The sequence below is a fragment of the Chelonoidis abingdonii genome, chromosome 10, assembly GCF_003597395.2.
Source record: "Chelonoidis abingdonii isolate Lonesome George chromosome 10, CheloAbing_2.0, whole genome shotgun sequence".
In the NCBI taxonomy this organism is placed as follows: Eukaryota; Metazoa; Chordata; order Testudines; family Testudinidae; genus Chelonoidis; species Chelonoidis abingdonii.
The window spans coordinates 35,878,472-35,905,079 of NC_133778.1; the positions used below are offsets into that span (position 1 = coordinate 35,878,472).

Sequence of the window (26,608 nt, forward strand, 5' to 3'; positions counted from 1 at the left end):
TTTCATTCCTGCATCTTTGATTTACTTCATCATCACAATGGGAGCACACTGTCACGGGTAGCCCAGGAAGGGGTGTGGAATGGGGGAGAAACAGGTGGGCGGTGTTGTCAGGGGCACCCCCTAGAATGGCATGCAGCTCATAATTTCTGTGGGATGTCTGCGGCTCTGACCCAGAGCAGCTGTGCTCTCTGGTTCTCTAGTAGACTTGCCCCATATTCTAGGCAGGACTGACTCTATTTTTAGACAAAACATAAAGAAGGGAATGACCTGGGAAGTCATTCCCATTTTTGTCCATGTACCCCCGGCCAACCTCAGCGAGGCCAGCCAGGAGCACCCATGACAGCAGCAGGTGGTACAATATGGCTGGTAACCGTCATCGTCAATTTCTAAAGTAGCAGATGGTGCAATAGGGCTGGTAACCATTTCTGCTACCTTGCAAAGGCAAATCAATGCTGCTGTGTAGCACTGCAGTACCGCGTCTGTCAGCAGCATCCAGTACACATACGGTGACAGCGAAAAAAGGCTAAACGGGTTCCATGGTTACCATGCTATGGGTCTGTCAAGGCAATCCAGAGAAAAAGGGCGCGAAATGATTGTCTGTCATTGCCTTCACGGAGGAAGGAATGAGTGACGACATTTATCCAGAATCACCCGCGACACTGTTTTTGCTCCATCATGCATTGTGATCTCAACCCAGAATTCCAAAGGGAGGGGGAGACAGCGGGAGCTATGGGATAGCTACCCACAGTGCAACGCTCCGGAAATCGATGCTAGCCTCGGTACATGGGCGCACACCACCGAATTAATGTGCTTAGTGTGGCCACGTGCACTCGACTTTATACAATCTGTTTTACAAAAACGGTTTATGTAAAATCGGAATAATCCCGTAGCGTAGACATACCCTAAAGGACTAGCCTCAAGCCGGAAATGATAAGACTATTGTAACACAAGAGTTTTTAACAAAATAAGTTAAAACAAAATGTTTTTTCTTTCATTTTGTTTGTTTGTTGTTACTCTCAATGTCTGTTTTAAGCACCAGTTGCAGTTTTGTGTATTACAACCTCTTCCGAGCAACTTTGGATAACGAATCTGCTTCCTTTGTTTTGCATTTTTAATACATGAAACTTTAAAGGTTATTTTTAAATGGCTGCTGCAAAATAAAAAGGGTCCAAAAGTGGTCAGGGACCTGGTCTAATGCACTTTCGAAAGTCCATTATAAAGATGAATATAAAAGCGAATGCTAGGTTTTCTGTAGACTCACAAACCACACTTAGCTATAAGAAACATATTGTGCATAGTTATTAATTTTTTCTTCAGAGAGTGATATGTTTACTAGATCTACATTCTCAGTTTACCAGAGTATGGGGGTTTCTACTTTACTAAAGCCAGGATCCTTTCGCAGTTCCCAATAGGTGTCATTAGAAACCCAGCTCTCTCTTTGATTGGCATCGATAACTTTTCTGCAAAAGCAAAAAAAAAAGAAAAAGAAAAAGAAAAAAGACAAAACAAACCCAGATGAAAATTGTCTTAATAAAGGTTTGATTTACTATTTTAAAAGGATACAGCATAAACATCAGCAATTTAAAAATAAAACAATTTCATAAGTGTTAAAAGTGAAGGCATTTTAGAACTTCTAAGTATCCAATTCTACCATCTGATTCATACAACCCTGCACCCATGTGAAGCCCTATTGACTTCAATGGACTCTGTGTGTGTGTATGTGTATGGGTCCAACCATGTAGACCAGATTGCAAGATGGGAGCCTAATTTACTTCCACCATTTATGCTGTTCGTTTCCTTTCTGCATTTCACTCATTTCCTACAATAAAATTATGCCAATCAGTTTCACCAGTTAAGGGAATATTTTAATTAAAACAAACAAACAAAAAAACCGCACGACCTTTCCCCACAAAAACAAAACAAAAACCAGAGTAATACAATTTGAAAAACTACCTTAAAAATTCTGTTCAAGTCATTTTAAACCTTCTCCACCACCACTTTTTTTTTTTAAATACACAGCTAAATTTAGGACAAACATGAGTTGACACATTCCCTCTGGAACTTCCTTCTCCACTGTTAAACTTGAGGCACATTGGCAGGGTGATATGAAGAAAATTTGTAAGGCTGTTGCCTATGTCTTACTTCTCTTGTGGACTAACAGGGACCGTCGGCTTCCTAGTTCATTTAAAAATATGTTACAATTGTCTCAGATAGGACTCAGCACTCTGAAAGTATTTCTTGAAATTGGATTGTTTCCATCTTTTCACTTCTTTATTATACTACTCTGGGCCTGCCTATTTAAGAGGCAGATGCCCTCTGCGTTGTCTTCTTATGTTGATGGCTGCACAGAAAACAAATTATAGACTTATTACTGAAATTGCTTTACTCACTTAAAAAATTTTGGTTTGTACTCAATGTTGTTCTCCTCCATGTTTCGCCTTCGACTTCTCTGGAGTTCCTCTATTCTTTGCTTTTCTGTGGCTGCTGCTTCTACATTTCCTTCTTCCAAAAGTCTATACAAATAACAACGGATCTTTTAGTAAATATACAATCTCATCTTCTGTAAAAGCATATTCTGTAATAACATTGCCAGAAGAATATTCACCCCAGAAAACAAGGCCAGCAGCCTTAAAAAGCTCTTTGTTCTTGAAAAGAGCTACTGAGTTCTATGCACCTGCTTTAAGACCAGAGCCCATTAAAAAAGAAATAGTAAAATTATTTAATTTATACTTCGGAGTCTGAAATATAATTTCTTAGTCTTGTTTACCTCTTCAGTTCCTCAGAGCAAGCCCCTATTCTCTGCACAAACAACTGGACAGGATCCTTTCCTAGTTTGCAAGAGAATGCTAAGAAACAAGAATCACTGATATGCTGGCTCACCAGCTACATATGCATGAGCTATACTAAGGCATGTGCATCTCTCCAGCTGTCATATGATACTGCCAACAGCAAGTACTACCAATGGCCAAACGTTGCTTCTCTTCATGGGAGTAGGAAAGGACATGCCAGAGTATGTATTTGCTGGAAATTTCTGGAATTCTGCCTCTGCCAGAAGAATTCCCATAGCACCAGGATCTCTGTATGCTTCCCCTTCCTGAGCTGGATAAGCCAAGATTTTTACCATAATATTTAATATTTTCTTTTCCAGCAGAATCTAAGGCATAGCACATATTATAGTGCAGATCTGGGCAAAATTCAATGCTGGGGTTCAAACTCTGCCATAAAACAATCATAAATATTAAACATATAAATGAGATTCCTTGCCTCTGATCTGGCCTGAATCGTGCATCTGTTGTTGGAAGAATATCTTTCAATACAGGATCTAACTCATTGAGTTCAATAGCAAACCTTGTAAAGCCATAATAACGTTCATAGTGGGTTGGCATGGAGCCTGTATAAACATATTTGAGAAAGAAAATGCTTATTTTACTATTTTTTATAAACATATACATAGAGCCCAATGAATGTATAAAGCTATAACAGCCAATAAAATATTTATACATTCTAATTCCTTTATTTGATATCATTTTAAAATGTATCAAATATTATTTTCCAGGTAGAACATCTTTCATTTAATATTAATGGTAACTTATTACATAGTACAGTTATGTACATAACAGATCAAGACTTTTAAAATCTTTCTTTCCTTTTGGGAAATATCTGAAATATCTCTTCTTTCAAGTTAAAAATAGAAGAATCTCCACAAAAGCAAATGTATTGGGTCTCCCTCCAAATGTTGGTACCTAAATAGGTTCATAAGGCATGATTCACTATTTCCCTACATCTCCTCTCCATCAGTACGAAGTGGGTGTAAAATGCCATCAAATAAGAATAGGGACTGTTATATACTCTGTGATGTTATCTGATAAAAGATGACCATGTAGATCATTGCTGCCATCACTCTTATATAATTGCAACAAATTTTGCACAAAATGTGGCATTTAAGATGTCTATGGAAAGGTTATGATTCACTGAATATGATTATGCTATCTTTATGCATGTATCATTTTTGTATTTCAAGTTATGCGTATTGGCTCTATACCTGGATTTCTCATATTTTTGGTCCTGGGGTAATACCCACATGGTATTTATCCTGCACGTCTTGGAGGGACGATTCAAATCAAGTGGCTTAACAAGGAACATTTAATTCACAATGGACCACGGGCGATACCTATCTACACTTAATGGACTTTCCAGCTATGACTAAGTGAAATTATGCAGGCACATGTGACTTGCCCAGGTGACTCCAAACTCCATCTTTTACCCAGTTTTCCACTAGCTGTGCTAAGGGCTTTGTTAAGAACATAAGAATGGCCATACTGGGTCAGACCAAAGGTCCATCCAGCCCAGTATTCTGTCTGCCGACAGTGGCTAATGCCAGGTGCCCCAGAGGGAGTGAATCTAACAGGTAATGATCAAGAGATCTCTCTCCTGCTATCTATCTCCACCCTCTGAAAAACAGAGGCTAGGGACACCATTCCTTTGTTTGAAACAATGGCTTTCCCTCCACATGGCAGAAGCTATAAAAAGCCCTGGAAACATCTCCACTTTGCCTCTTTCCTACTCCAGCCTCTTTCCTGCTCAAACCTCTGAACTATGTACTTATACTAACGGGAGCATTCTAACCAAGGGACTGAGGTCCTTCCAATGATTTGGAAGCAACCAGAGACTTGACTTAAGCCAGCAGTTTAGTCCATCACTGCTACAAGCCTGAACCAAGAACTATGTAATTACTGTATGCATTTGATTCCTTTAACCAATTTTAACTCTCACCTTTCTTTCTTTCTTTCTTTCTTTCTTTCTTTCTTTCTTTCTTTCTTTCTTTCAATAAACCTTTAGATTTTAGATGCTAAAATAATCGTGTTTATTGGGTAAGATCTGAGTTATATATTGACCAGGGTGTGTGGCTGGTTCTTTGGGATTGGAAGAACCTTTCATTTGATTAAACTGGTTGCAAGGAACCACTCATCATTAAGTCTAGTGTTTTTGGTGATGATACAAGGACTGGAATGCCTAAGGAAACTGCTGTTTTGACTTCTTGTTAGCCAGTGCGGTGAAAAGAAGTTTACTTTTAATGCTGGTTTGGTATATCTTAAGGGAAAATAACCAGCAGTTTTGGGGTGTATCTGCCCTATTTCTCAGCAGTTTGTCCTGAATTTGGTATTCTCAGTTGTGACCCACAAAGGCACGGCTACTTGCCTACTTTGCTCTAGAGTAAGGAGGTGCATGGTAATGGTGGTTTGAACCCACACTGTCTCTTTAAGTAAGTAATCAATTTTTAAGAAACTTAAGTCAATGGGAACTGCAAGTGCTCACTATCTTTGAAAAACAGACCATTAGGGCAATAAGGGAGTGACACAACCAACCTGTTTCTCCTTTCACTTATACTGGTTTTACACCAATGTAATTCTGTTTAATCCAATGGAGATACCCTGATCTGCACAGGTATGAGAGGAAGATAAGGCCAATATTTACATTTTCCTTACTCCAAAATCCAATTATTTCCTTTATTTCCACAGATTATGTTCCCAACATGCTAAATACCTGTAACCAAATTTTAGCCTCAGATTTGAAGCAAAATCTAAAAAATGACATGAGATGGAGCACACACTCTTTTTAGATACTTTTACATTCAATAATAAAAGATACTGATAGCTGCTGTGCCAATTCCTTGTTATTCATCTAGCTGTATATTTTGTTTTTCAATTTGTATTTAAAATGGGTGGTTAAAAGCAGTGTTTAGTGAGACTAAAGCCACCTGAAGGATTTCAGTTGACCAGAATTTTCTTACCTGGCCTCCATATACATTTTGCTGAAGGTGCAACCCCACGGTACAGCCCTTCATGCCACTTTCCAAAGAGGCGATGCACCACCTTTCCTTCTTGGTCCATGACAACCCCTTGGACTTCATTTACATTTGAATTCCAATAATTCACCTGAAAATGTACCAAAGTGAGGAAAGTGAACAAAGTTGATTTCCTTGTCACACTGTATATCACAATATCCCACTACATACTTTTAAATATTGTGACATGTAAAAGTCAACTGCAGCCACATTCCCAACAAAGAAAAATTAGAGGCTATTAATTTCTTGAAATTGAAGACATGCATAACGATGTGAAATCTTTGCAGTTCTGCTACAAAAATTATCTCAACAAATCTATACAGAATTAGATGTCTACCCTGTTTAGATTATAAAGTCTTAATGGGCTGTGACTCCATCATTAGGTATCTTTTTACAGTACCAGGCACATTTTTGGCACTTCAGGAATTAGAATTTAGTCCAACTGAATATTACTTACATTAAAACACAAAACAGAAAATGGCAGCCTGGAATATTCTGGAACAACATAATATGCTGAGCCATTATGTCCATCTCTAAAACTAACTAGGGAAAAGTTTCCTTGTATACCTGAACATACTTTTAAACAAATGGATTACAATGAAAAATGTTTGGTTCACAATATTTTATAGATAGGAAAACAACAGAATCATAGAAGTGTAGGACTAGAAGGGACCTCAGTAGGTCATCTAGTCCAGTTCCCGGCACTCCAGGAAGGATTACGTAATAACATCACAGAAAGTTTCTGCATACGAATCTATACATATTGCAAATGCTTCTTTATCCGCCACTGATGGGTGGTTCCAGATTCTGCATCAAAGTTCTCTTTTGTCCCATCTCAATCTACTGCCAATCCCCATAATGTCTGCAATTTAAAACGAAGAAAATTGGAATACTGGGTGCGTCGACATGTATATGTTTACTGAACATAGCAGTATTTTCTGATGAAAATAGCAGTCTGGTTGTTTATAAAGGGGTTCAAGCTCATTTAATTATCTGTGCACACTAGTAATATATAGCCTCTTCACCAGTCAGATTCCTTCACCATTCTGTAGTACAAACAGACCACCCCTCCTTAAAGTTAAAAAATCAGATGTACATTTTTTCTCTCCCAGATGCCTAAGCTGCTGACACTGCCACTCTAAAGATTGGAGAATTCTTTGCCTGTTAACTAAATCTGTGTGAGGAGGGAGGGAGGAAGCTACTTTCATCCCACAGCACCCTGTATTTGCTTTCTTTCATTCTCTTCTATGTCTTCCTTTTCTCAGACATGACTATTCCCTTCCCTTTTACCTTTAAACAGTCCGGTTCCGAAGCATTGACTAAGTCCTCACCTGAGACAAACTATAATGCATCACTGCAGCAACTGAGGTGGGCCTTTTGACACTGAAGTGTATGTAGCAACACCAGAGATGATAAACTCATTATTTTTACAAAAAAATTCAGCTCTAGCAGATCCATATTACTGTTTTTATACAGAACTATCACCAGGATATATAAATACAATGAAGCAGAACATCACTATTCTAAACAGATAAGAAACTTAGGACTAAATTCTGATCATGGTTAGAACAGTCTAAATCCAGAGTAACTGCTCTGAAGGACTGAATTCCTTCTGGTTTTTACTGGCTTAACAGAACAGAATCTGACCATTTGCATTTTAAAATTAAAAAAACACTAATTTATTGTCAGTGCTGCTGATATCAAATGGGCACAGAAACACACTGACATGAAATGGGCTGGTCCAGCAATAACAGAGACATGTTAATACCGGCAGAAATCTCAGATCACAATTTAGGTGGTGTTTTGTTATTGGCCCTCTTACCTGATAAAAGAGTGGTGATGATACAGAACAGGGAAGAAGGAATTTAGGGCAACAGCAGAAGACTGAGAAAACTGTAGCCAGGTCTAGGGTAAGACAATTTGTGCTTACTTTTTTCATATATTACCATTGCATGACAAATCATAAGTTACCTTGACAAATGTGAGCTTACAAATACAAACACTGCTTTTTGTGTTTCTGATTGTTATTTCTCCATAATGCTCTATCCATCTCCTTCCACTAAGGATGTTGTGTATGCAGGTGGTGACTTTGTTCCACACATAGTAATCTCCATATCTGAGAATAAAGTTAATATATAGTTGGTAATGTAAATTAAATTTCAGTATTACTGACAAAAAGTGAAATCCAGCCAGATAATCACATATCCAAAACAATGAAATCCCTCAAAAACGTTTGACTCAGTAGTCTGGCTCATTAAAAGTGTGGCTTCCAGAGTAACTATTATTCCCCATCATTAATCCTAAATTTTTCTACACTGGTGAAATTCACCCCTTTATAGAGGGACCATGAGGGGCCCTATGAACCTCTAAAGTCCTGCATTAAAGGCTCAATCCTGGTAGTGCTGAACACTTTGGCCCTGATCAGCGACTTTAGTAGGATTAGACTTAAAGTTCAGCATGATCTACAATGATGTGGTGGACTGGAGTCCCGGTTATCATGTATTTCTCTCAGAAGCAATAGGAACTAATACAAGTAAAATAGGTCTGAAATAGAGAGGAAGTGGGGAGCAGTAACTCAGTGGCATATTGTCCCCATTGTCCCCTTTCCTGATAATTCCTCTGGCAACTCCATGCAGTCAGAGCTTCCCCAGTCCTGGGGAGTTGGGGGGGAGGAAATAGAGCCAGGGAGCTGATGCTATACATGGCATGCTCCCCTCTCAACCTGTCAGATAGCCAGGCCAATAGATATATGCAGAATGCAATGTTGTTCTTATGGTATTAGCTTCCACTTTGTGACAAGATGGAGGAAAATGTAAGAAAGATTCCCTGTGGAAGTTGTACTGCCAAAGAGATCTAAGATCTGCACTCAAGATCTAAGGGCTTGGCTACACTCGAAACTCCAAAGTGCTGCCACGGCAGTGCTCCCGCAGCAGCACTTTGAAGTGCAAGTGTGGTCACGGCGCCAGCGCTAGGAGAGAGCTCTCCCAGCGCTGCACGTACTCCACCTCCCCGAGGGGATTAGCTTGCAGCGCTGGAAGCCGCGCTCCCAGCGCTGGGGTACTGTTTATACTGGCGCTTTGCAGCACTGTAACTTGCTGCGCTCAGGGGTGTGCTTTTTCACACCCCTGAGTGAGGAAGTTGCAGCGTTGTAAAGCGCCAGTGTAGCCAAGGTCTAAGATCTGCAGATTCCCAGGCTTTGAGGGTTTGGGAGGCCACACACCACTCTACCTCTGTGACCAAATCCTCTGTCCCCTCCCTGAGGGCTACATTTGAAGGAAGCCAAATGGCCCTGTCTACACAGCAAAAGATTTTGAAACATGTCCGCTTGTATTAATCCTGGTTCAGATGAGCCCAGCATTAGCACCCTTGAGAGCCCTACTGCAGACAGAGCACCAGCTGCCGACACAGTATTTAACAGATTTGCTCTGGGCAGCCCAGCATTCCAACGACTGGGTATGGAGTTAGTGTGCCTCCTAACATGCATCTATTCTCCTCTACCAGTGGAATGCTTTTAGAGAGTTCCTGGGTTTTCCCTCCAAGCGCCTGACTGAGCCTTAAGGCTCTAGCAGTGCTTCAGTACCTCATCTGTAATGGGAGATCAGAGCAGGAAGCTCACATACTCCCAGCTGCTAATCATGTGGGGTCTCTACTCCCTCACCACAATCCATTCAGCCCTCAGAAGGAAAAGCATCTTCCTAGATTTAAAAAACAAACAAAAAAACATAGCCAAAGGAAACAAGATAGTAACTTACTTTGGAAAAGTCACATTCAGTGTTCCAATTGGCAGGATTTCCATTGATTTCCCCCAGAACTTATTTTTCCATCTGATATCTAAATGATAGAGTGAAATATTAGAAAATTACAAAAGACCAAAATATTATACCTTCAGAGATCTACGCCACTAAATGGCATACCAGATGATCTATGCCAGACTGCCGCTTTTGAACAGAACATTAACCTGTTTTGAAGACAGAAAAAAGGTTATTCCGGAGGGACAACCTTATATCAGAGAGATTAATCTATCCCTTGTCTCCTAACAGATAACAGTGTGTTCTGTATAAAGTTTTTAAATAAAGACAGCAGAACAAATAAACATAATGCAAGTCACTCTGGCATGGATGATAAAATACTGCATCGCCTCATTCCTTACAGTTTAAAATTGAAATACTTTAAAGCAACAGCCAGCAATAACTTAATATATTAACGATACTCAACTAATCTATTAACTAAATTCCAGAGAACTACATCCCTAATTATAATAATTGTGAGATCATAAACTTTTTATTTTATTAAAAACTTGATCTTTAGGTTTTTGAATTAAAATATATACCTTGCCAAAACACAAAATTCTTTGATTCACAGTGACAGGCAGAAATGGGTGGATGGTGGCTAACCTGAAAAATAAAATTACAGTGGCGAGGAGTTGTTTAACACAAAAGAAGTCTTTCGTTTTAAAAAATCAGTGTAACTGACAGTTACCTCAAGCTAAAAACTATTCAGTTCTGTATATTACAATAAAACAAACAGACAAAAAGCCTCAGCATGTTTAACATGAAGTAAACTTTATTTTACAGCCTCCTACATTAAAGGATATATTTTATATAAATCATTTTAGTTTATTGTACATTTTTTTTCTGGATTTAATAACTTTCACGTCAACTCTCTTTACTCCAGTGGGAATACAAGTTCTTAACCATAAAGAAAAATTAAAGTCACTCCGCTTCCAAAGAAATGAAGATTTACATAGAAACAGGTTTTACCTGCTCTGAGAAAAATCGGAACCCTTTGTCTTCCCTAATACATTCATAAGTCTCCCCAAGCACTGGATTGAATGGCTTGCTTCCTGCTCTGTAGTAAGTGGAGGCATACCCTGAAGCTGCAAAGGCAGCTATGAGAACCTGTTAAAACACAGAAAAACAGCTAAAGATTCCTCGGTGTGCTCCCTCATCATTGTCAATTGTGTGGGCAGCAGTGTGAATAAATTTATCATTTAAAAACATTTAATTGCCCCTTTATTCATTCACTATTAGTCAGCCGACATGGGCCAGCTGTGAGTATTTTATTGCAAAGTACAGACATACCCTGAGGGACCTTATACCAGTGGCCTAAAATAGAGCTATTGCTCAGCAGCAGTAATTTAGGCTAGGGCCAGATGGTGCAGGATGGGGAGTTGCAGTTGGTCCAGGACTGCCCTTCCCGTTTGTGCCTGAGCTCTGCTCGGGGTCTGTGGACAATCTGATGTATAAAAAGATATTCTCCTCATTCAGGATAAACTAACTGAGTTTGCCAAAATTAGTCCACAGAACTGTCAAATTCCATCAGCTACTTCTACTGCTGCCAAGCTGCTTCACCAGCAGGAAATAAGCAGCTAAGTCATTCCACGCCCCATCTATACTCGCCTTACCAGTTCTCATTCAACCTCTGCTACCTTCCGTCCACCAACAACTGCTCACATATCTCCACCCTCATGCTTTCTCGCTCCCATTCCCTGGACCGAATGGAGCTCTAAATGAGCCCCCTCCTTTATTTCCAGCTGGCATCTGAGCAAAGCATCACTTTGACTGGTTCACTAATGGGTGAGTCCCTTCAAAATCTGATTCTCTGAACTCACTGAGGGAGCAAAGAATATACAGTGGGAATTTGATCTCTGCCGAGGGGCAATGATACAGAGGGGGTAACAGGTCTCATATGAACTCTGAATCATTGAAGTGTGCGTGTGTATAAGATCAGAATTCTCAACAGACACTGTGACACTATTTGTTTTCCTTTATGGCCATTATCATCTTCTGTTTAACTTTCTTCTGAGATGACACCTTCTACCTGGTGATGTTCATTCTCAGACCAAGACACTTTGTTTATCATGAACTGTGCAACTTTAATTTGGCTTTCCTGTATGCGTGTGTTATGATATAGTCTTTAATTATGTGATCACATACTACTTTTTTCCTCAGGATCCCTGCCTTATTCAGTGTACAGTGAACGGACAGTGCTCACTTAGGATATGTCTTCACTACACAGTTCATTTAGGCTTTGATCCTAATCCACCTCCTGTCCACACACAAAACCCTCTCACCCAAGTTTAATGGTGCTTTAAACCAAGGATAGGTGTCCCAACTGGGGCATAGCCTAGAACGTGGATGCTTCTTTCACTTGGGCTGATAACCCTCCCACTTTGTAATAATGTCTCTGGCTAAATCACCTGTGTGCTGAAAGGCCTCCAATGCCTTCCTACAATTCACTTCTTGTGTCTAACAGAACAGACAACCTTAATTTTGTTATTTCCTAACTTGGGCATGACTTTGCAATCTTAATGTTCTTTCATCACAGGTCTTTTGTGTGTAATTTCCTAGTTTTTTAAAAAGCAAACTGCAAAAACAGAAATTCCATCATGTAGCATCATAGTGACACCCACATGATTCATGAGCAGAATTGGAACCTTTAGATCCATCGCAGAACACTCTGTCACCTGAGCTAATTGATTAAATGATAGCAGCAGCTGGTTGTCATCCTCTGAATGGACCAGCACTAGAGGGCGATGAGACACTTTCCCAGTTGGTTTCACAGATATTTGCTGACAGCAGAGGACTCAGGAATCTTGGGTTCCATTCTCGACTCAGGAGGGGAATGTGCTCTCATCTGCCCATTTCCCCCAAGCATGACCCCTTCTGGCCCTATCCCTCCAGCCTATCCTTGCCCTAGTCATGTCTCTTCTCCCCGACCCCTGGCTCACTGACCCAGTCCCATTCTCTTCTCCTAACCAATCCCACCCTCTATTCTTCAGGCTTCTCATTCCAGTCCCATCCCTCTTACCCAGCCAGTCCCAGTCTCCTGCATCTGTACTCCCTAGCCTAGCCTCTTCCAGTCTCATCCTGTCCCGCCAGGCTGCTAACCCAGTCAATCCTACTCGACACCTCATCCAATCACTCACTCCCCTTCCCATCACTCCCACACCTATGTTACCCCTGCCCACTGGCTCCCAGTCGCAGTCTCCTTTCTCCAGTTCTGCCCCCAAGTCCCAAGCAGGATGCAGCACTTGCTGGCACAAATCCATCATCTTTAGCACCTTGAAGAAAGAGAGGTGGCTGAGGGCAAGAATGAGAACTGATGAAGAAAGTGTGTCTGGAATGCTGAATGCCATCACTGCTTATTTCCTTGCTTTTTACAGTTTGCCTTGGTGGCCTACGCAGTCTAACAACCTTCACTCACAGTTCACATTTGTGTGTGGGTATCCTTAATAAGAAACTACACCAACTAAATAAATGTACATATAATATCCCCAAGCTTTTTATTGTGTTTGGGTGTTTACTCACTAATTTGCAAAATCACAATGCGCTTCCTAGTCATTAGTGAGACTTTTAGTGAAGTATAAACTTAGTAATACTTACAGACACTCTCTATAGACTATACATGTAAGTGATGTGCACAATGGGCAAGCAAACTAAGACAAATACATAATCACCATTGCCTATTGTACCCACAGCAAACTACTTAGCTGTCACTCAAGCTCAGGAAAAATCTTACACAAATAATGTACAGAGTGAGCACTGATATACCAAGGAAGGAAACTGTATAGCCAAGGACTTTTAAATGAAATCCTATGGCCACCAATCCCCATTTATTCAATCCTAGGGGCTGAGACCAATCCCCATATGAACTGTAATTACAGGAAATGGGGTCGGAGTAGGGAGAAATGCCTAATCCAGCCAGGAACTTGATCATTCAGGGTTATCATATCATAACTAATAGCTGGACTTGTACCCTGAAATGATGTGGGACTTTGAACAGAGCATGGAGCCCTGGGATAGAGCACCCATGGAAAGAAATTAGTGGGTGCTTAGCACTACCGGCAGCCAGCCACCCCCACCTGCAGCACCTCCCACCCGCAGCGATGAGCTGTTCTGCAGCGTGCAAGAGGTACTGTGGGAGAGGGGGGAGGAGTGGGAATAGGGCGCACTTGTGGGTAGAACTGGGTGGGAAGAGGCAGGGCAGGGGTGGAGCAGGGGGTAGAAGAGGCGGGCAGGAGCCTGGGGAGGAGTGGGGGAGCTTGGGGAAAGGGAGTCGGCGGGAGGCAATGCCTGGGGTGGAGTGGGGGAGTTTAGCACCCCCAGGGCCTGGAGGAAGACAGCACCTGTGAAGACACAAGCTTTCAAACAGAGGAAGCAGGCAACCCCCATCAACTAGTTCAGGTGTTTTCTCTCACTACCTCATTGGACTGAGCCTCAACTGGTGCAATGTCATTTCAGCCTCTTTTTATCCAGAAATCAGAAAGCCAAGAGACTGCAGACCAATAGGTGCCACCTCCTTTGGTGGTCCAGGGCTGGAGCATCCATGGAAAAAAAATAGTGAGTGCTCAGCACTCACCGGCAGCCCCTCCAATCAACTCCACCCTCTCCCCCCAGCGCCTCCTGCCTGCTGGTGTGACCCACCAATCAGCTCCTTCCCCTCCCTCCCAACGCCTCCCATCCACAACTGATCAGTTGTTCAGCGGTGTGCAGGAGGCACTGGGGTAGGACAGGGAGAAGTGAGGGTGGGCTGTGCTTGGAGGAAGGAGGCGGAACAGGGTGGGACGGGGGCAGAGCTGAGAAGAGGTGGGACTGGGGTGGGGCTTAGGGAAAGGGGCAGAGTTAGGACAGGGCCTGGGGCGGAACAGGGGCCGAGCACCCAAATGCAACTCAGAAAGATGGAGCCTCTGATGAGATCAGCATCATCTGGATGCTGATGGAATTACGGTTCCAAAAGTCTCAGTTTCTCCTGGAAATCTCACAACCAGGGGAACGACTAAATGGAACACTGTGCAGGATTCATAAATGAGCCCCTGGGGAAGATGAGAAAAATCTAAACTTTCGCATACACAAGGTTGTGCTGTACCAAATTTATTACCATGCGTTCGTACGGATCATCAGTTTCAGCAGCTTTGTCCAGGAGTTCACTGTATTCCAGTTCTTCACAAAGGTGTTGTAAAGTATTAAGAGGTTCATTTAGCTCAACTGGCATGGAGACTTTGGAGAGATCTTTGCCAATATTATTTCTCAAAATATTCCACAGATTAATATTACTGGTATCAGGACAGGGAGCTGGGAGACAAGTCCGACGTCCATTCCGGAATGCACCTCCTGCTAGCTCACCATTAAGAACTGGGTGGGAGAGGAAAGAAAATATTATTGTATTGAAATCCCCCCTTTAAAAACATAACAAAATTCATTCATGGGAACAAATTCACCAGTGGAATTGCATTGCAGGTACAATTTAATTGATTTCAGCTGAATTGTGCCTGATTACACCAGCAGTAAATTTGGCTCATGATCGGAAAACAAATGTAATTTTCTAAAGTTTTTTAAAAATATGGTGTATACTTTGTCGGAAAACGTTGTCTGCAACACTGGTGTTGTCCTCAGATATGTTATCACTCACATCACTGATATAGGATTCATCATCAGAAGCCTAAAGAAGAAAAATTAAAAAATTAGTCAATGCAATCCAGGAAATCAATTATACAATAAAAACACAAATAAATTAAGCAAAACAAACATTCAAAGGAACCACATTTAGCCTGGCAGAGCTAAAATCAGATCTACCAGGTTTGATTCAGTTTGCATGTGCAAAGAACTAATCACCTAATAGCACCAAGAGAAATTTATGCTCACTGAATTTTCCTTAATTGTTACGAAGCCAAAGACCTTCAAACTTATTTCACTTATGACTCTTAGACTTTGTTCACCCTTCGTGTGTCCACGCTCATCCCTGTTGAAGTCTCCCCGTAGGGAGAGGATAAGAGAACAAACAACACTTAATAGAGGTTAGTCACCTTGCTTAATGCAGTAGCGGAAGGAGCTCAGATACTACAGTGATGAGTGTGGTATAAGCACCTACATAGAACAGGAGTCCTTAGCTTCAGTGGAGTTGGATCAGGCCATAAAAGAGCAAAAATGCTAATACAGTCCATCTTCATCTACTGACACATCTTTCTCCCTATGTTTACCTCAACACCTGAGGTCAGCTGAGACTCTTTTGCTAACAGGCCCTAATTTTCAAATACTAGGATTGGAGACATGGCTTTTGCAGTACACAGCCTTCAAGCTCTGGAATCTGCTTTCCCTGGTCGTCCATCAGAGTCCAGATCTGTTGACTTTCAGGTTATGGAACAACCTGTTCACTTAGGTTTTTGCATGTGTGTGTGTGTATATATATGTATGAATAAATGTAATATATTTGCTGAGTTTTTTTGCACAGGTAGGTATTGTACAATGAAAAATAAAAATGAACACAGGTATTACTTCTCTCATTTTAAACTCATCTATTGCTAACATCACTCCAACAGATGAAGGAATTTCAAATCGGGAGTTCAAGCCAGTTTTTAGAATAATTTGACCTATTTTATTTCCTTCCATTTCAAGTCACCAAAGTTGCTGCTGTGACACTGTTGTATTTCCTGCTCACACTTAAATGTCATAGCACAACCCAAAACCACTGTTTTACTACTACTGTCCTGAAGCAGGAAGTCTGGTAGTGACAAAGGGATGCTGCCGGGTTAATATATTCTAAATGCTTTACTTCTGTTATAACTAGAGCTATGTGAATGACTGATTTTTCTGGTTTTCTGGTAGTTCCAAAAAAACCCCAAAAAACAAACAAACAAAAAAAACAAAAACAAAAAAATTACTTCTAGGCAGACTCAAAACAAAAAATTTTTTGAAGCTTTTGGTGAACTGAAAAGTCCAAAAAATGTGTTTGGCTTGAAACATAAAATTTCATTTAGATTTTGAGCATTTTTAAAAAATAAAATAGAAGCAATTTCTTCTGCTGTGCAATGCAGTACACAGTACAATACACAGCTGTACAATACACAGCAGTCATTCAGGGCAAGACTGGGTGCACAAGTGTGGTAACTGCATATGGAAATAGCTAATTAGATCTCTATACATTCATACTAGGCATACGCATATATATATGACTAGTATGAATGGTACACACATCTCACCTGGAGTTCGGAATCACAGTAATTGGGCATGCAAAAAAACCTGTAAATGTAATTTTATACATGCAGTTCTAAAAAATGTGTCTCACAATCTCACTAGTTGATCATGCAGGCAACACAAAATGCTGTCTGGTCCTTAAAGATTAGAATCAATCTTCCTAACTTATATTGCAAGTAGGCATTTCAGAGCACTTCATAACAATCATCAAAGTATGGTTCAGGGTAGAAATATGTCTGTGCCCTGCATACACTTGTAAATAAAAGGCTAGTAGCTCCTCCTAAACTTACCTTTCCACTTGCTAACTCATTAAATGCCCTGCTAGCTTGGCAGGAAAGTGTTTGTTATCTGCAGACAATGGAATTGCACGATGGATCACTTAGCAGTAATGCAGCACAGCTTTTCCCATACTGCTTCAGAATGGCTAAGTTTCCACTTCATACGTAACCAAGCCCTGGGGTTAATTTTCTGTTTTCAGTTTTCCTGTCTAGTACACTGTGCTGTAGAACCCAGTGCCATTGTAATCTGGGGGCTGAAACATTTAGCTGAACAATGGGGAGCTCAGGACATGTGCCATTAGGGAGACATTAGAAAGCCAGTCAGCTTTCAAAGGCGAAGTGGAAAGGGAGCATCAAGGTTTGCTCTCTGGACCAGGCCACTTGAGATGTATTGTACTGTGTGCACCAGGCTGATCCAGTGTCACAGCAAGTAGAATCACAACATAGTGTATAGTTCCATACACACACACACACTTTGAAGAAGGGCTCCGGGTGGCTCAAAAGCTTCTCTCTCTCACAAACGGAAGTTGGTCCAATAAAAGATATCACCTCACCCACCTTGTCTCACACACACTCGCACTCATTCTTTATTACTGATGTTAGGTTTTTAACAAACAGTTATTTATACTATATTTTAGGCTTAACCTGCCTGCTAAGCTCTCTTTAATTAGTATATTTCTATCCTGTAGAACACAAAATAAATCACAGCTCAAGGAACACCAAAGCTATATAAACAGTAATTCCTGATTTTGAAGCTGCATTTGCCATTCAGCTGGTATCAGTGTTGGGTTATTTTGCAAATTATTATTTTTAAAAAACTTCTGTGTTGGCCTTTCCATACAAAATTTTCTTTTTCTAAACAGTTGAAAATTCCAAAATACTACACAATGCATGAACACTGCAAAGTAATGATTGTCAGACATATATTATTAGTGTGACTTCAGATAATCAAAGCTTAAATGTTATAAAATATGCTGAAATACGTTCAGGTCTATGTAGCTGATCCAGAGGGAGATGGTAGCAATACATTGTACACCTGGTAGAGCTAGAAACTGAATTAAGGATTCTATTCTCCAGATGGAGAACCCTGCCCACATTGTTCTTGTAGCATCCTGTGCCGAATAATTGAGAGTTTTCCTGGTGAAAGGTACAGTACATTGGCACACTCTGCCATGAGTGAGCCAATAATGCCGAAAAGATGGAGGGAAAACATGGCAAGTATACAAGATCACTTCATTACTGTGTTCTAAATAGACTAAAATATTTAAAGAATTAGTCAAGGTATTTTTAATATGGCCCCCATGGCCCTTCAAGGTGAGAGAGAAATGGTTAAAAAAATCCTACCAAACTGAATAAGCAATATTTTTAAAGCTTTAATACACACAGAGAAAATATAATTACATTATTCTGTGGCATACAGCAAGCTAACCAAAACAAAATTATGCTCTTGGATAGGAAGCATTCTTTTTGGACCCATATTTGTTAAGGGTCATTTAAGAAGACATTCATTTTTCATCACCCAAAATACCTTATGATGCTTAACTTTTTAATATCTCCAAAAATCCTAACTGTAATTCAGATTTGTCAAGAATAAAACAGGAGAAGTAAATCAGCATCTGTTCTGTGTTCCTTTGTAATCCCCCACATTACTAGCTCCACAGAGAAAGTGGGAAGGAAGGAAGGAATTAGCTTCTCAAATAAATCTGAGCACATATGGCACACTGTAACTTACCAACCTCCACATGAAGACTAACATTTTATCTTCTCTATTTTAAAAGACTGTTGTGCTAGAGAGAAACTGACACTAGATAATTATGAAATCCTGCCCTCATTGACTCATGGGCTGGGGGAATAGAAAGTGCCAGCATGTGGCTGATAAAAAGAGCCATCCTGCCAGTGCAAGGCATAGCATATGTGCTATTCAGCAGGGAGCCTAACCATGCTAGATATGCTAGATAGTAGCACATATTCCTTGGGAGCTAAACATGCTAGATAGCAGCATGTATCCCTGCCAGGACAGAGGCCAGGTCCTACCCACGGTGTGCTCCTGAACAGCTGTAATAGAGATTCTGTCCACTTGCTTCAGGGGGACATTGGAAGTAATAGGCTCCATACCCCCTCTTCCCAATAAATACACATGGCTCAGCCCAGGGCAGAACTTGACTTTTTAAAGTAATAGCAGCATCACCCACTTACTTGTCTTTTGGGCAGACAGCAGCAGAGCAATATAGTTGTGGCATCCACAGAATGCCACAACACAAGAGAGGAGTTTAACCCTCAACATGAATGTAATCTTCTAAGACAAAAGATGGGAATGTACAAAACTCATCTTTCTTCTCTCCCCCACTCCCTGTCCCCAGTCACCTCCCTAAGTCCTCCCTGGTTACCTGCTAGTAAAGGCCAACCCCCTCTTAGCACAGGTGCTGAAAGTGTCCACTGCACAGGCAGAGACTCCATTCTACACAGAACTGATCTCTCCCACCAGCCTGATCACTGGGATGGAGCTGCTATGGGCTCTGTACCAGGAGCTCCTCCACTCTACAGTTGCTCACAGTACTCAGAGCTATCCACTCCCTGCTTCTCATGTCCATGAGTTAGGGACACGACTTGTCACCAGGAAACAGAGAAGTGGGGCAGAAGAACAAGGGAGGAAGCGGTTCTTTGCAAGGGAGGTAGAGGGGAGGTTTGGGACTGGCTCTTCCCACTATTCCTGAGTAGGTCTCACTTCCAATTAGCCAATGATCCAACTTCTCTGGCATGATGCCCCTTATTGGGTACCGCCAAACCCAAATAAACTGGCCAGTCCTGAACTTGTAAAATGCCTCACACTGCCCTATGACAAGAACATATGCAGAATGGTTTTTATTGTAGAACAGGAACAAAAACTTGTTAAGCATCCTCCCAGTCACTTTCTGGGTTCCTCAACATTAATCATGGGGGTGTGTGTCTGCGCACGCACACACACGAATGAGAGAAGGAAAAAAAATTAGCTATATTGTTATTTCATAAATATTTTCCCCTTGAATAAATGAATTGATTTTTGTCAGGCATTCCCTGGTTTCTCAACTCTCCCTGTATAGATTGGTCGGCAGATATTAACTAAAAGAGCTCCTCACTGGGGTGAATGACGTAAGAATTGGTTTTCCTGCCTACCATCACAATGAATACAGTACAACAACAAGGTGGTTTGGTATTAGGTGACAGCAGCACAGGCAAGGTGCTCAGTGAAGCAGGAAGCTCCCAAGCGTTGCACATTCATTTGTGCTCCTTGGAGAGGTTTATTCTAATTATAAAATTAAAAGACTTTCAGTTTAAAATAATAACAGTAATAATAATAAAACCTAGCTCTTTTCTAGTGCTCTTCATTTGTAGATCTCAAAGTGCTGAAAACAATTACATTAGCTGAGGGATGGTTTCTGGAGGAACCTCCTCTGAGCAGCTTAGGTTATAGATGCCAGTCCTTGGGGACTGAAAACACTTACTGCAATCCAGGGTCTTGAGATTAGGCAGAGTAAGGAATAAAATTATGGTTTTTCCTGTCTACAAAAGGGGCTAAAATAAACTATTTATTTAGAGGGCAAGTCCAATAATACAGTTAAAGAAAAGAGTCTTTTTTTTTTAAACTAAGGGCAGATTTTCCGAAGAGCTAAGTACCCAGCAGCTCGCTTGAGATAAATAACAAAAACACCGGAGGCCTTTGCACATTTACTATCTTTAGAGATTTGTTCCCTTTGCTAAATCTGACAGCAGCCGAGAATGTGTTTCACTTGGTGGAGCTGTGGGATCTCCACTGTGAAGCCTATGAAGTTATTTCAGCTGGCACTCAAATTTCCTTTAATAGAGAAACTAGCTATTTTCTTCTTTTATTAAAAGATGCTTTTACTCTCAGCTAGTTCCAGCCTTTCATGTGGCAGTGGGAAGTAGAACACAAAAAAGAGTTTTAAGTGTCCTGTGTTTCTCTTCAGGGGTGCTTTAGTCTGTGTCATGTTAACATTTAAGTCTCCTCACAACAGATGCTCCGACTGAGATTGAAGTAGAACCTGCAGCTGCTGGTTTCAGAAAACAATTTGAAGGTCTTATTTGTCTACGCATCCTAAGGGGCAACAGTGTTCTTATATGAGCAGAGAATCCTGCGGCACCTTATAGACTAACAGACGTTTTGGAGCATGACCTTTCATGGGTGGATACCCACTTTGTCAGATGCACCCACGAAAGCTCATGCTCCAAAACGTCTGTTAGTCTATAAGGTGCCACAGGATTCTCTGCTGCTTTTACAGATCCAGACTAACACGGCTACCCCTCTGATACTTGAGCGTTCTTATATGCTTTTAATGGATTGAAATCATTGGTTTTTTATTTTAATTTCAAGGTACCAACTATGGAAACATCCAGCTGAGGAATTCACTCTCTGAGCTAGTTGGTAGTCTTGAGAAATCTGAGGAATCAGCACCCTGCAAAGATGCTACTGCTCTCCTAGGGAGCTTGGGTGTTCAGGGCAAGAAATCTGCCACTTGTTCCCAATCCTTTCACATCAGGTAGTGGCTATGTAACAACAGGATGTTGCTCCCTCCCCTGAAGTGTGAAATCACTTTTCCTTGAGTTGTGTAGTGCAGGGTTAGGAAAGTGAAGCCTGAAAAGGTGAACAAGTGCAATGCAATTTAACAGCAGGCAAGGTAACAACAGGGGGCTGGAGAGAAGAGGATTGTTGTAGCTCTTAAAGAATGTGGATGCAAACTTTATCACCAAGGGCTCAGGATTCAACAGGGATGCTACATCTCTACCCTGATATAACACGAATTTGGATATAACGTGGTAAAGCAGCGCACTGGGGGGGCGGGGCTGCGCACTCCGGCGGATCAAAGCAAGTTCAATATAATGCGGCTTCATCTATAACATAGTAAGATGTTTTGGCTCCCAAGGACAGCGTTATATCGGGGTAGAGAAGTATTTGAAAAGATGAAGTGATTCCATTTAGAAATTCTACAATAGCACTTTTAAAAAGCCATAGTTAAAAGCACATGATTATCCACAAAAACCACAGTAGGGGATTTAGAGACTCTGTACAGCACAAACAGAGGAAAAAATAAAGGGAAGTCCCACATGCCACTCATGCAAGCATGGGAGAATTCTGCAGTGGAAATCCTCAGCACACCATTCCAAACGCTATGTAAACATCTGGAACAACCCAGGAGAGTTAGGGATGGCAGCATTATTCTGTGGCCTAAACTATTCCTGTCTGCTTTAGTTTGCAATTTGAACAACCCCCTTGCCCAGTTTTCCAGATACTACCAGTCACAGACAGTGACTTTGGGTAATTTTTTTTTTTAAATTCAGATGGTTTCATCCAGATTAGTGGCCACCCACAGACACACATTATGGATCCCTTCCACCTTACCCTTACGTGGAGATTTACATTGGCTAGCAAGGATATATACCAAATACACTGCACTTCTACACAATAATTCTAATTGCTGTGGCTCTCCATGGAACACTTAAGAGTCTCAGGTTTACTTGTCAATGCTACTTACAGAACATTTCCTAATTAGGGTCAAAGTTTCATTTGGTAATTGTTGTCTTATACAATCTGATCCATGGTTATTAAGATTATTGACAAAGAGCACATGATAACTTCCGTGGCCTACCTCATTTTCTGATGAGCTTGCCGACAAAAGCACTTCCTGTGCATCAAAGAATTCAGAGACAGATTCGGACATAGAGAGCCTACTCTCATTAGAAACTTGCTGAGACAATGGGAGATTGACATGGATTTGTTCACCAGTCTGTAAACAAAACAAATGTAAGGATGTAAAATGCTATTTCTAATACAGCAAAACTGTGCATACAAGGTAAGAGATGCAGTGTAGGAAAAATTATCCACGTGAAACACTTATTTGAAGTACATATTTGGGCTAACATTTCCATAGAAACTTGTGTACAATTAATAAACAAGACTTGAAATATTACAAAAAATGTAGTCCTCTGAATAATTACACATCCATAAAAAATAAGATATAGTCCTTCGTTGGATCCCTATTCAGAAGCAGAAGTAAATAAGATTCAGTAGTGTTTATAATCACGGATCTGGATTCTGTACCTAGAGGAACAGCTTTGTGGACTTTTGTTGTATAGTGCTAAAGCATTTCAATAAAGAGCTCCAGAGATGTTTGGGATGGAGACATTATTCATAATATTTTTCATTAGCCAGCATTGGAACTAACCTTGATACAATCAAAACAAAAAATGGCTTAAAAGGCTGGGGGATCATTTTTAATTATTATTTTCAAATTAATTCCCCTCTTAATTCCAGTAGTGACAAAATAACCTCTTGAAACATGGCTATGTTCAGAAAAGTGATTACTGCAACTTCTCACTCCATATAGCAGTTTCCTGTGTGCACTCTGAGTCATATTGGGATTACTTCCAATAACAATAAATGATTATTGATATTAGCACCAAAGAGCCAATACAGCTAAGGAGAATGAGCTGGTACGGCTTGAATCAATATAATTATACACTACGGTATAGACTACTCTTTCCTTGGGACAACCTGGAGAGAGGGAGAAAAAAATTCAGAGGTTTTCCCTATATCATTCCACTGGGGTGGAGAGAGGAGTGGGGATTGCTCCACTGTGGAATGAATAGAGGATTCTCTCTCGCACTCCCCAGATACTTGCTAAGATACATAGTGGAGACTCTGCAGAAGACCAGAGACAGCATACAGAGGCCCTGTGACTCCATACAAGCCCTTTCTGCTCCTCCTATCACTCTCCCAACTCTCTGGCATTGTGGCTCCATTGGTGCCATCTAGCCCAGGCTTCCTCCACAACCAGCTGCCTCCCAAAATACTCCCTTAAAGGAGGCTTCCACAGTGTGACGAGACGGTACAAAAATTATCATCTCGTCCTCGTCTTATGGTTCTCAGACCTATAGAGCAGCCTCTATGGCATCTGGGAAAATGAGGTACATGAACACAAGTTATAATTAATAATGATGATACTTGAACAAGAAAAGGGCCAGCTTAACACTCAGCTCCCAGGCGGAGCTGACAGGGCTGGCAGTTAGAAAAATATATATTTACTTTTGAATTGTGCGCATTTGATGCAGTACAGAAGCTGCTTAGATAAAATACATATGGGACCCAACAAAACAATTCCTGTTCAGAGTACAAGTGCACTCCTTACTAACCTCATCACAGAAACCCTGGAAAAAAAAATTGTTGACATGTTAGTCGACATAAGCTACTAATACTGTAACACTATTTTATAAAGTTGTCTCAATTTGTACGATAGTTAATTATAAATATAAAAAATATAGGTTAAACACAATTTTTTCACTGGTTATGTTTGGGAAAATAAGTGTTTAAGTGATGGGGCTTCTGTGAGCTTGTTGATGCTTTATGGTATTTGACTGATCATAATCATCAGAGGGGACTAGTTTATTGTTGTTATTTATATAAAAAGGTCATTAAAGTTTTAAAATTTTGTACAGACTGTACTTTTTTCCCCTAATTAGTGTAATGAACCAGAGCCAAGTATAAGTGCTGAAGAAATCAAATAAAACAAAATATTAAATGTTTGTAAATATGACAAAATGTGAACACTTCTTTCTAAACTTGATTTAAAAAAAATACTGTGGAGTGCATTCTCAGAAGCATAGCCTGCCTTCACCAGGAACAAATGTCATCTGGGCAATGAACTGCTACAATAATTTGAATAGCTGGAGGGGAAGCTGCTCAAATTTTTGCATATAATTCATTTTTGGGGTACAAAAATGCAGGTGCAAACAGGGAGGCCGCATATTAGCCTGAAAAATATACCCACATTGCACATACACTGCAGATATAAAGAGGAGTCAAATTCAGACTTGGTGAAACAGGTCCAACTCTATGAGCTCCAAAAGTCAAGACACATTTATGCCAAAATATGTGTGTATATATTGAAAAATAATAACTAAGTAACATTAATGTTAACCAACAAAAACAAATTAAATTTCTTTTTTTTTTAAAAAGTCTGTGTTAAGGCTCTAACTCCAGACCATTGTGCCTTTCCATTGTTGGACATGTGATCCTCCATTGACAGATTCCACAACGCTGGATTCCAATCAAATTGTATTTTGGACTTTCCAAAATCAAATACACAAACAACTTAACATAGATTTACACTATTCTTTCTTTTTGGGAAAATAATTAGGAGACAAATGGTCTCCTCAACTGAAATGGCTTGACACATCTAAAAAACAAGTTTCTGAATGGAAATGCTGTATGGAAAACATACTGGTGAAATACCAACACAGACAACGACAGACACACAACATTAATTTGTAATTTCTTATCTATGCCCAAATTCAGATCTATTCTTCTTGTGAAGTAAACTGAACTGCCATTCACACAAATACTCAATAGAGGGTATTTTTTGTTGACTGACGATAGAGAGGCAGTAAGGACCAGATCTGGCAAACACTTACTGCCAGCATAGTGCTTACTTTGTTCTGTGATCCCCTTGCCTTCACTGTGATAAATGCAAAGTAATGCACATTGGAAAACATAATCCCAGCTATATGTACAAAATGATGGAGTCTAAATTAGCTGTTGCCATGCAAGAAAGAGATCTTGGAGTCATGGAAAGTTCTTTGCAAATATCCACTCAACATGCAGCAACAGTCAAAAAAAAACTAAACAATGTTAGGAACCACTAGAAAAGGGATGGATGATAAGCCTGAAAATATCATAATACTACCATATGAATCCATAGTATACCCACTCTTTGAATACTGTGTGCAGTTCTGGTCATCACATCTCAAAAAAGATATAGTAGAATTGGAAAAGGTACAAAAAAGGGAAACATAAATGACTGAGGGTATGGAACAGCTTCTGTATGAGGAGAGATTAAAAAGAATGGAACTTTTCAGTTTGGAAAAAAGAGATGACTAAGAGGGAATATAATAGAGATCTATAAAATCATGAATGGTGTGGAGAAAGTAAATAAGGAAGTGTTGTTTACTCCTTCACGTAACACAAGAACTAGGGGTCACTCAATGAAATTAATAGGCAGCAGGTTTAACGCAAACAAAAGAAAGTACTACTTTACACAACGCAGTCAACCTGTGGAATTCAGGGCCTGAAGAGGTTGCGAAAGTCGAAATTATACAGGGGTTCAAAAAAGAACTATTAAGTTCACGGAGGATAGATCCATCAACAGCTATTAGCAAAGATGGTCAGGGATGCAACCTCATGGTCGAGTATTACTAGCTTATGATTGCCAGAAGCTGGGAATGGATGACAGGGAGTGGATCGCCCAACGATTGTCCTGTTTAGTTCATTCCCTCTGAAGCACTTGACATTGGCCCCTGTTGGAAGACTGGGCTAGATGAACCACTGGTCTGACCCAGTATGGCCGTTCTTATGTTCTTATGACCATCTACAGTAATAAGCACCACACCCAAAAGCATTTGCAGGACTGGGCCCTGATATACTGCAAGCAACCAAGACACCGTCATTCTCAGGTACTCATTTG

The 26,608-nt window shown here is 40.5% G+C and overlaps 1 protein-coding gene across 4 annotated transcripts in view; it reads right to left on the reverse strand.

Moving 5' to 3' along the window:
* Positions 1 to 776: 776 nt before the first annotated feature.
* OSBPL6 (oxysterol binding protein like 6) overlaps positions 777 to 26,608 on the reverse strand; it is a 174,281-nt gene continuing 148,449 nt past the window's right edge. For all 4 annotated transcript variants that reach the window (XM_075069790.1, XM_075069789.1, XM_075069788.1 and 1 more), the window contains 11 exons: positions 22,739 to 22,876; positions 15,199 to 15,286; positions 14,726 to 14,979; positions 10,606 to 10,743; positions 10,176 to 10,239; positions 9,598 to 9,676; positions 7,817 to 7,961; positions 5,792 to 5,936; positions 3,265 to 3,391; positions 2,391 to 2,513; positions 777 to 1,460 (listed from right to left, as the gene is read on the reverse strand). In XM_075069790.1, the coding sequence (XP_074925891.1) occupies positions 1,352 to 1,460; positions 2,391 to 2,513; positions 3,265 to 3,391; positions 5,792 to 5,936; positions 7,817 to 7,961; positions 9,598 to 9,676; positions 10,176 to 10,239; positions 10,606 to 10,743; positions 14,726 to 14,979; positions 15,199 to 15,286; positions 22,739 to 22,876 (1,410 nt within the window). In that variant the 3' untranslated portion in view covers positions 777 to 1,351. The remainder of the gene's footprint in view (positions 1,461 to 2,390; positions 2,514 to 3,264; positions 3,392 to 5,791; positions 5,937 to 7,816; positions 7,962 to 9,597; positions 9,677 to 10,175; positions 10,240 to 10,605; positions 10,744 to 14,725; positions 14,980 to 15,198; positions 15,287 to 22,738; positions 22,877 to 26,608) is intronic.